This window comes from Aulonocara stuartgranti (assembly GCF_965226115.1).
Source record: "Aulonocara stuartgranti genome assembly, chromosome: 7".
NCBI classification, from domain to species: domain Eukaryota; kingdom Metazoa; phylum Chordata; class Actinopteri; order Cichliformes; family Cichlidae; genus Aulonocara; species Aulonocara stuartgranti.
In genome coordinates this window covers 39764409-39775620 of record NC_138945.1, presented here as the reverse complement: position 1 = coordinate 39775620, position 11212 = coordinate 39764409, and the positions used below count along the sequence as shown (strand labels likewise).

The window sequence follows — 11212 nt, the reverse complement described above, 5'->3', positions numbered from 1 at the left end:
ACACTTGTGCCATACCGTGGGTCCATCCCCCTGCCCGTGGCACACCTGTATAGAGTTGCTGATGTTTTGGTTTAAAGGTGAACACGAACTCTAAAAGCAGCAAAAATGCATCCATCTCTGCTGTTATTCTCTTGCCAACACAACAAAAACAGAGACCTGGAATCATCACCGAGCTGCTGCAGCATCTGTCTGACCCCAGATCAGCTCCATCGCTCATTAAATCATGAGTGAGTCTGAATGTTCAAGACTTAACTTCAGCGTTGCTCATTTCTTCATGTTTTTGGGGCAAGTCTCAGCCCTCTGCGGAGGAACGTTTTATGTCTGTCAGTCAGTGAGATCACACATGAACAGGTGGGATGGATTTCATGAACCTGGCCACAGTTCTGGTTGTATGACTTTATGGGGACTTTCTGAGGGCAGGCTTGTAGGTGGGGAGTGATTTGGGAGGGGGGGTCTGCTCAGGGGGTCTTTAGATGACTAAAGTTGGCATGTGTGAATGTAACCAGAGGGAAACATGGTTTAAATATATGCTAAGAATGTATTAATAACTTTCACCTTAATGAGCTTGTGAAGAAGAAGCTGTTTTCCTCCATCAGCGACTTTGAGCACTTTCTTCACACCTTCATCTCAGGTCGCTGCTCGGGTGTCAGTCTGTGGTTACTTTCAGGACTGCAGCTGGTCCAAACACTGCTTCTTCACCTCCAGTCACTTTTAGAGTTCTCTGCTTGTTTTCCAGTCATTACTCTGCACCCGCTCATTGCTCTGCTCTCTGAACTTGCACGCTCCCACAGATGTCAGAGGTCTGATGGGGCGACGGTTCTGATCGAGGTCCAGGTTAAAACATCAGCTTGTCACTGTTTCTGCTCTTAAACTGTGGAGGGACCGAGTCTCTACACATCAGCATACTTTTACACCAGACTGAGCACTGATTGTTTATTGTATTTTTTTTCCTTGTGTTGTTTTTATAATGTTTTTTTAAGCTTTTTATTATGCTATTAGTTGTTTGATGTTGTCTGGTTTGTTTGTTGTTTTTTGTGATGTTTGTTGATTGATCTAAGATGATTTTCTCCTGTCCGAGACAATAAAGTAAAGGAATATTAATTGTTCTTTGAGCTGCCGCTTTTTATTTTACATTTGCTCAAAAATAAATGAACTCAAACATGTTTGCTCTAAATGTGTCTATGTGGGCTTAATTTCATTTGGTGTCAAAAAATGTTGTTGTGTCCATGTGACTGAGCCCTGAACGTTCCTAATAATCTGTCATCTGAGAGTTAACTGTCCGTCAGCCTTCTAACCACACAGACCCCGCAGTCTCCAAATCAAGGATGTTTTCTGATTTACAGAGCGTCCTGTAAGACCTCAACTACCCAGCATCGCCCCCGCCTCCTCCTCCTCCTCCTTCCTCTGCAGACTAGCCACTCCTCCTTCCTCTCTCCCAGCCTGCTGACGAGAAAAGCTCTCAGCTGGTGTGACGGCGGGTTATGAAAGAGCAGAGCGGCAGGTGAGCGTGTGTGCAGCTGGACGGAGACTCGGTGATGAGATGCAGTTCGGCTGGAGGATCGCCGTGATGCTGCTGCTGCTGCCAGCTGTGTGTGAGGCTCAGAGCGGAGATGGAGACCCCGACATGGGTAAGAAGATTTTAAAACATGCGGTTAGCACAGGAATGTTGGGGGTGATTTTTTTTACATTAGTATCTTTCACGGAAATACAAATACAGAAAAAATATTAGAAAATGTAAAGTTTGGATCTTTGATGGGGGCTATATTTGCAGCACATATTATCTGAGATGAATTATTGCACCTGTGGAGCACTTACCTGAGCATAATGGCTCAAAATTAAAAAGCTTCATGAAGAGACTCTTTAAAATCCTTAAATGACTTTGCGCTCAAGTGTGGTTACCGTTAATTTCGAAGAAGCGTGAACAATTTGTATCTCTTAAGACAAAAACAAATGAATAATCATCATTTCAGGAGTTTTATGAGACACTCACTTCAGCTTTGGGGCACAAATTCGGAAGAAAAATGAGACACCTGTTAAGTCCCATCATCAGCTTTCGATATCCGGGATTGATTTAATAATCAGCCTTCTCGTGCACATCGGCTCGTAGGCACAAACAAAATCAGAAGCAGTGATGTTATCAGCGTGACAGTTGGGAGTAAACACAGCTTCGTCTCTGTGCTCGTGGGGCTGCGCTGATGCTCTGCTTTTTGTTCCATCAGAGCTTCACTCGGTTCAGTTTCTGCACCGCGGTGGACTGGATCAGGTGCTTAAAATTCCTCCTGTGGTTAAATCTTCACACATAGCTGACAGTTTAGAGGTTCTGCTTAGTGCATGCAGTTTTAGTGTACTGGCAACACCCTACGTAAGCCATCCATTTAGCAGTAAAAACACATAAAAGCAGTTTATAATAAGCAATGGTATGAATAAAGTTAAATGCACGTATTTAAGGTGAGCAAGGACACTGTTCGGCGTTCAGGCAGTTAATGCGAAGTAAAGCAGTGACTATAAATAACTGCAAAGTCAGGAAGAAAAGTTGTGGTTATTTTAACAACTTGTATAACACGATTTAATCATGCTGGCAGCTTCAAAGTGTTGTGGTGTTGAACATGGTTGTAAGGTCAACATGTCAAGTCACTGGTAAGATTTTGTCATGCAGCATATTGTGTTTGGTAAACAGAGACATCTACAGCCTCAGCGTTTTCTCCTTTCTCGCGACCCAGTTTATCGTCCTGGGGTTGCCAGAGTGAGGGCGGGGGGTCTGGAGCCTAACCTAGCTGTCATAGTGTGAGAGGCTGCTACAGGTAGTCAGTGCTAACCTCTGCACCCCCCCCCCCCCCCCCCTCTGCTTAAATGCTTCCAATTAGTCTTATAATTAAAAACTGAAGAAAATTCGGTATTCATTTTTATGCAGATGATGCACAGTCAGTTTTCCTTCAACGAGTTACTACAGAATAATTATTTTTGTGTTGCATCCCTAAAATCAAAGAGAATTAGTTATTTATACTGTGACAAATTGGAATAAAAATGTTCTCAAAGCACTTCATACTGTAGTGACAGGCAGCTGCAGAGGCAGGGTTTCAAAATTATGCTGATGATGCAGTTATCTGCGTATCAGGAGGGACTCCAGTGTGCTGTTGAGTTATGTGATGGTTTCTCAGTAACCTCTGATTAGAAAGAAATCAATTCAGCAATTTGGATATAGTCTATCACAGCTTTCATGCTATGTCACTGTTTGGGTTAAACAAGTCAGCAATAAATAGTGTTCATGATGCAAGATATTGGACCAGAAGATAATAAACTGGCATCACCATGAAATTCAAAGTTTTACATTTTAATAAATTAAATCACCCACAATCTACTTAATCAACATACTTAACCACAGGAACAGTCAGTGGGGCTTTGAACAAGCAAAAAACATTTATTTAGTCTTTTTTCACTCTTAAAGATCTGAAACACTCAGAGATAAAAGCATAAACTGGTGTTAATGATAAAGACAAATATTTGATCAGTGACATGGAAGTTTTTTGATGTAGTTTGCATTTATTTCACTGCTGTTTCCCTTCCTGATTGTTTTCATGTCTGTGTTGGCATGTTGTATGTAAAGCTTAATCTTAAATCAGCTTAAGGCACATGGGCTGCAAATCAGCCGTGGTTAGACATCTTTGGTAGTATATGATATATATACTGCTAACTGACAGAAAAAAAAAGTTAAAAGACAAGAGTGTAATACTCAAAAAGTGGAGAAATGTCTGAAAGTGTTTTTCATCTCAGAGCCCAGAATCAGCTGCACGTCTCACATCATGATGAAAAGATGCAATTTGACCTGCAAGCTGCTTGAAGGCAGAAATGATGACGAGGATGATGAAGAGGGTGGAGGTGATGGAGGCGACAGCATTGAGAGGATGACCCTGTGGTAAACCTTTGATATAACGTTCAGTACTGTGCTGCATGTCAGAGGAAATTCAGATACTGATGCAGGTCACTGCTCTTCTGTTCAGCTATGACAGCAACGTAATGGAGAAGTGCATGGAGACATACAGTGATACATTCAGCTCCCCAGACCTGAAGCCCTTGTCGGAACTCAGGCTGACTGTCTACTTAAAGAGTGGCGGCAGGATTTCACAAAAACTCTACCTGAAGAACATAGGTAAACATGTCATCTGGTTACATTTTCAGACTTTACAAATGCTTCTAAACATCAGTAGCTGCCTGGTGAAGAGTCACCACTGCACTGCCTGTCAGACTTCATGTTCATTTCCTTTTTTCCAGTATAGAAATGTAAAAGTCTTGAATTCTGCGTGCCCAAAGCTGCTATCATTGCTGTCCTCTCTCTGTGTGCTGTCCCTGCAGTTAAACCAATGAGTCCTCAGGTGTTTAACATCACCTTCCAAGAAGAGTCTAACGAGGCTAAGATTTGGATTCAGATCCCGTACCAAAAGGACTACCTGAAAGTGAAGAACCAGGAATTCCAGTTTCAGATCGAGACAGCTGGGGAAATCATGGTACAGTGATCTAAAAAGTATAGCTCAGAAGTGCAATCTCACATTCTACTTCAAGACTTTCAGGTTTTCGCTATAACATCAGACATAGTTTCTCCTAGAGAGACTGTTGTATTGTGGGTTGTTTTTAATGTTAAACAATCTAATGAGTAAATCTTTCAGTGTTTGGTTTGCCCAGTAGTAGTCTCTGAAGTTCCTGTGATATTAACTGTAATGCAGACAAATCTGAGAGCATCGTCTTACCTTTTCTCTGGTAGAAAGCACCTGGTTCCAATCGAGGTCAAATTGATTTCCACAGTTTCTCACACAATGATAAATTTTAAGCACTCTCCTGATAATTTAATGGTTCCATTCACCAGTTTTAAACCTTATTGTGTAAAATATGTTGTTTCTTTTGAAAACTGTAGTTCCAGTAGAGTCAAAAGGGACCAGCGCTACATTACAGGTCATCTGGAATTTAATACTTGTCCTATCTTGTATGAGGACGTGCTTCAACATAAAAAGACTGTTTTACATCAACAATATCACACAATGTTTTGCAATGACTGAAATGTTTTCTTTTCTCTCTGACCACAGATTCAGAACACCTCATCCCAGGACTTCATAAATATCAACATGGGATACCTTAAAAAAGGCTCAAAGTATTATGTCAAAGTGCGGGCGCGAACACTCCCAAAGATGTTTCAGGGCACGTGGAGTGAGTGGAGTGAAACGTTCACTTTCCTTACCCCTGGTAAGAACAATAGTCTAGTCCTGCTGCACAACCTTTTTTAAACACTGATATCAGTAATGATCTGTGTTGTTCTCCTTCCTGAAGAAAACCTCCAGAAGCAGACCAGTGGAGTACAGGTGGAACCGTACCAAGTCGGAGTGTGTCTGGTCTCTCTGCTGATGGTGACCTTTAGTATCATCATCATCCTCTGGAAAAACAAGTATGACGTCTACTTTCTGTCAGAACAATCTGAGTAGTGAGTTCCCTTCACTAAGTTTCTTTCCTTTTTATTCCACAGGATATTTACCTACATGTGGCCAAGCATCCCGCATCCTAAACAGACTCTGGTGCAGATCTGCAAGCCAAACAATGTGAGTTATTCTACTGTCAGATAAAAAATAAAAACACTGCAAAGCAACATCAGGTCACGTGTGAGCGACAGGACCAGTTGTAGAAATCACAACACAAAATCTTACTTAGATGAGATTTCAGGTGGTGGTACCCCTACCAAAGAGCAATTGTAGTCAAAACTGTGGCATCAACATAGTAACATAAACATTCATATTGATGATACTTTTTTATTGACCAACTTGCTGAGCTATGCTGAGCACATCAGCTTATAAACACAGTTTGTAAAACCTCAAGCATTGCTTTGTTTGATGTGACACCAGGATTTTACAGCACAGTGAGCGGTGCATCGGTTGTACTGATTAATGCTGACATTGCACTCTTGACCTCTCTGGTACAAAAGATATCAAACAGGCACTACAGGTTCATGAAACTCATTTTGACATGAATCTTTGGAACTTTCAGTTTGACTAATAAGAAGCACAAAAATTAGCTGTCTGCAGCAGACATTTAACTGTGTGAAATTCTGGCGTGCCTCTGCACAGCCCGTTGGTTTTTGCTGTTTAACATTGTGATTAGTTTTTTTTAGAGGTACTAGATCAAGCTGCTTTTAACTGTTGCACCGTAGGGTAGTTAAAACCAGTGAATTTACTTGTAATTGTTAAGACAAAGAACATGACAAAGGAGCTTTTGATTGGCTGTAGACAAATATGATGTCATTCTGGTTTTGCAGCCTCTGTTGCTGACCTTCAGACCTGAGGTGCTCAGTGATCTCAAAGTCTACCCCGTGGAGACGACAGCACGTGAGGAAACAGAGCCTGCGATCAGTCCTGCATCTGCTGCTGCTTACAGCACTCAGTCGAGCGAACCCTGCTCCACCCAGAGCTTAGATTGCAGGAGTACTGCCAGCGCCAGCACCGAGGAGCTGGAGCTCTCTGCCTTGTTGAGCAGGAGCTCGTCTGAAGCCGAGGACAGCCTGTCGAGCTGCAGTCCTTCCCCCATCGACATCCTCCAGCTTGGGGAAAGACCCGAGCAGCCTGAGCAACAATTTGAAGTCAATGACTTTGAGGTGTTTGGAGCAAATCGACAGGAGGAGGCTTACGTCACCATGTCCAGTTTCTATAAGATCAAGTAGGTGATGCAGTGGTGAGCAAACAGGATCAGAGACTGTACTTATCAAACTTCAGGATGCTCTAAAGCAAAGGGCTTCCAACTTCACGAGGTCTTTAGAGCAAAGTGAAAGAACAGAAAGACAAACATGCTGCCTTTTTGTCTGGATGTGCCTATCTACCACTTACATTTCACCTGGATTTCAATGATGCTGGACCTCTGTCCAGAGAACGAGACATCTGGCATTCATTACCAAAAGAAAAATCACTGAATGGAGTGCTGAAGTTTGGTTCACTTTACAGAAATCAAGCTTTTACTGGTGAAGTATCTCATCTGGATTCCCATTTGCGCATAAACCTAAGAGGATAAATTCTTTTAGGTTTTGTCATCTTTTGACATTTATTTTAACTCCATCTTGGAGTTCTGTAGCAAATATACACAAGAATTACTCAGTTTCTGCTATGACGTTTGGTTCAGATGTTCCCATCAGGATGAACAGTGATAACATTTAGTAATTTCACACCATCCTCAGTTCATTATGTTACACATCCATCACTTTGTCTCTGCTACACTCTGAGTTTAGCAGAGTTTTTTAAGTGTAGCAGCCTCAACAAGCTGCTAACATGAGTGGAGACTCTTATTCCCCATTGCCACTAACATGGAATGGGTTCTTTTTCTGATTCATGAACATATTTTTGCATCTTTTGCACCAGCATTTTAACCCAAAATAAATCGTCTCATCTTTGTATAGAAGCTGGCTCCCAGCTGGGACTTAAGAAAAAGGTTTTGAAGTGCTAGCCGTGATAGGATTAGTGGGAGTGTCACATTTTACAGGCTGTAAAGCGAGAATAGACAGCATGACAACATTTGGTATTTGGTGACAGGGTGAAGAAAAATTCCCTTTTCATAAGACAGTGGTTCTTAACCTTGTTGGAGGTATCGAACCCCACCAGCTTCATATGCGCATTCACTGAACCCCTCTTTAGTGAAAAATAAAATGTGATTTTTTTTACTGGTGCACAAAATGAGCCATGCATGTCATGGCGAAGGCTCTGCCGAACCCCTGAGACCGACTCACCGAACCCCTAGGGTTCGAGCGAACCCAGGTTAAGAACCACTGTATAACAGAAAGCCTCAGCAGAATCAGGCTCATGTGCCGCCATCTGCTGTGACTGGTTGGGGGTGAGGGGAGTCTCCATCATTGACTCGTTTAAAAAAAAAAAAAAAAAAAATCACCAACGTGTAAATTTGTCCTCACTTTGGTGTTTCTCTCGCTTCCTGTGTCATTTTCTTGGACAGTCAGCCATCAACAGGCTTGCTAAGAAAAAAAAAACAGAAAAAGGAAAAAACGTTTTTATGCAGTGGAGCTGCTCACAGCTCATATTCAAAGACAGCAAAACACAGCCTGTGGTTAATTTTTGTGACTCATAAACCAAAAACATTTGAGACAACTAAAGTAATGATGTGTTACACGTTATTCTAACAATATGAACTTAGTTCTGCTCCTTTATAATCGGGTTTATTTTAATATGTTTAGTCACTGCTGTTATTTTTAAAGTGATAAATTGGCTGTTATTCTTGTGCTTGTACCAACAGATTTTTTTTTTAGCTTTAATCTTTCACTTGAACCCAAAATGTAGCTTTGAGTAGAGCAGGCTGTTGACCTGCAGCTCTGAAATACAGGATTTATTTTGTTGCTTTGAGGCCAAGTGTGTTTTCATGTTTTTACTGACACACCTCCACATGTAGTCATTTGTCGTTGGAGGAATCATATATACCTGTGTTTTTGCCTGTTTTACTACATAGCATAGAATAGTGGTTTTCAGATAAAACTACCTTCCAGGCATCCCAGCGTCTAAGTGATCACTTTATCTTTTAACTCAGCATTATGGATCGTGTTGGCTGCCTGGGAGGTGGTGAACAGCTTCAGTTGACAGATGAGAGAGAAATGAAAGTTTCTTTGATATTTAAGAGTGTGGCTCATCTAAAGAAACCCTTTAAACCCCCAAAGTACATCTATATTGACCCAGTGTACTACCTAAATGACCAAAACACCCAACTGAATGAGCCTTCAAAGCACCTAACTGGTTGCTAGATCAAAGCTCCTACTTTATCCATCTAAAGGGCCACAAGAAATAACAAAAATATTACTAGAAGCTCATACTGGAGGCCATTAAAACCACATAAAACATCCCTGATACCTCCTGTGTAACCACGATCCCTGTAAATGAACCCGAGTACGTTCTCAGTGTCCAAAAGGAGCCACTACAATTAAACAAGGACCCACAAAGAGACCTATACAGAAGAACCACCTAAACAATCTGTGGAACATTGTTATTGGTTAAAAGGGCCTGTAAGATCTCTACAACCTAAACCTTGAGTCCTTGAGTCACATGACCACAACCTGAAGAACTCTTGGGACCTGCTTTTTATTCTCCAGGTCTTGTAGAAATGAATTTAATTAAACTTCGGCTTATGGATTTACTCATAAATTCTCAGTGCTCCATCTCACAAAAACTAGTCTGGTATAAGACCTGTTTATCAGATTTTTCAATTTTTCACCATCTGTATTTTATTTTTTTCTCATTCCTCAACCAAAAAAATCGAACAACACCAGTGAGGTCATTTAAAGCTGCTTGTATCTAAACTCATCTGCACTTAAACTCTTTGGGAACTGAAACTCATGCTGCAGCGTTCACCATGCATATCAAACAGGATCACATGTAAAGCCTCCTAAAGCTCATCTGAATCATAGTACAGCACTCAAAGCTTTGGGGTTACTTAGAAATTACCATGTTTTTGAAGGAAAAGCTAATTTGCTTTAATTTACAGTTAAGTGAACATAAATATTAACTAACTGAATCCTTAAACAGATTTTTTTTATTGGAATATCTACATCAGAGGCAAGCAGTGCAGGTTTATCACATTAAAAGGCTGACTCATTGTTGGAAAAACCGTCCAATCATGTGGGTAAAGGTGCTGTACTACTTAAGTAGTTACACACTGGCAATCTCCTCACATCCTCAGGCCACTAGGGAAAAATGTGCATATTCACTTGTTTGGCAAGTGGTTGCTAGCTGTTGCTGGGTGAAATCAATTGCATGGTTGCTTTGGTCACTAGCAGGCTGCTATGGTCGCCTGCAGTTTGCATGGAAGACACAGACTTGTCTGCAAACACTCTCCAACTGCTTTCTGAGTGGAAATGAAAATGAAGTCTGACACAAACTGCAAACGGAGAATGTTTGAATTCAGAGTAAAAGTTGTGCCTCAATCAACACGATTCAAAAGGCAAAACTTTTATTTTGAAGGGAAACTTGCGCTGTTTCCAGTTTGTGTCTGACTTTTTTACAGTTTTATTTCTACTCGGCAAGTAGTTAGTAAATGTTTGCAGAGAAGTCGGCACCCTCCATGGAAACTGAGGCGGCCGCGATAATCTGCAAGTGACCAAAGCCACAGTCACAATCAGCAACCTTCAGCAGCTGCTCACCAACCGGGCAGGAAATACACATTTTTCCCGAGCAGCCGCTGGTTGACAGTGAGTAACTCACTGGTCTCTAGGCCTGTATGACTGTGGCTTTAGTTTCACAGCAACTGCCAGCAACCAACAGCAACCACTTGCCAGCCGGCTGGGGAATACACCTTTTTCTCCTAGCAACCTGTGGTTGCTGGGGGCCTGCCACCAACCGGTCTTAGCAGTGCTCTCTTGAGAGTAATACACACCAGTGTTATTTGGTTTGTTTTCGTCTTGTGGCTGCAAGGCATCACCTTCATTTCTTAGAACACGCACACAGCCTGAACACATTCTTCTTTTGGCCATTTTAAAGCTTCACATCTACACAGAAATGCTCCAGAGATGCAACTAGCCAGATTTAGTACATCTATAATCAGTAAAGCAGTTTTTAGGTGTGCCATCGTGGTGGGAAAAGGTTTTTCTAATAATCAATAAGCCTCTTAATATTATAAAACTCCTTTAGAGAACATCATGTGCCATTAGAACACAGATGATTGCTTAAAATGGGCCTCTTTACACATACATAGATATTCCATAAAAAGAATGATTAGTTAGATAGAAATTACACAATTAATTAGTATTTCTACTTTAACATCCATTTATGACTCTCTCAATCAGCTTTTCTTCCTGAAAACATGAGGTTTCAAAGTGATCTCCAACTTCTGAGCAGTCGTGTACGTCATGTCCACGCAAGCTCAGCTGTCTGTAGGCGGGTTGTGGATGCGTTGCTGTAGCAACTGTTTCTGTTTGTAGTCATGGAGATGCTAAACCCAATGCTGCTGCTTCAATATCTGACACAACCGACCTCACAATGGCTGAAACAAAAACAGGAATGTACGCTTTATACTCAGAAACAAGAAGTCTGTAATCTGTACTAAATACAACGTACATACTTTATGGAAATGTCTAAATGTACTCGTGTTGATGTAACGTGGAATTGTTTTTATTTAATCACAATGCATATCAGTGTATATAGTAATAAAGTGGAAAATGAAATCCTGCTGTTTCACTGTGATGTAATTAGTAATGAAA

At 41.3% G+C, this 11212-nt stretch overlaps 1 protein-coding gene across 1 annotated transcript; it reads left to right on the top strand.

Moving 5' to 3' along the window:
• The first annotated feature begins 1353 nt into the window (after positions 1–1353).
• On the top strand, positions 1354–11176 carry il7r (interleukin 7 receptor). Its single transcript, XM_082539191.1, has 8 exons — positions 1354–1628; positions 3772–3913; positions 3999–4147; positions 4351–4502; positions 5076–5232; positions 5317–5431; positions 5510–5582; positions 6293–11176. Exons 1-8 carry the CDS (start codon positions 1541–1543, stop codon positions 6692–6694), a joined length of 1278 nt encoding a protein of 425 aa, XP_082395317.1. The 5' UTR covers positions 1354–1540; the 3' UTR covers positions 6695–11176.
• Positions 11177–11212: the final 36 nt, after the last annotated feature.

Bases quoted from the DNA above. Each gene is read 5' to 3' on its own strand.
- il7r (XM_082539191.1), top strand. From the start codon at position 1,541: ATGCAGTTCGGCTGGAGGATCGCCGTGATGCTGCTGCTGCTGCCAGCT. The intron at 5,432-5,509 runs GTATGACGTCTA...TTTATTCCACAG, and splicing joins ATCATCCTCTGGAAAAACAA to GATATTTACCTACATGTGGC. The intron at 5,583-6,292 runs GTGAGTTATTCT...CTGGTTTTGCAG, and splicing joins AGATCTGCAAGCCAAACAAT to CCTCTGTTGCTGACCTTCAG.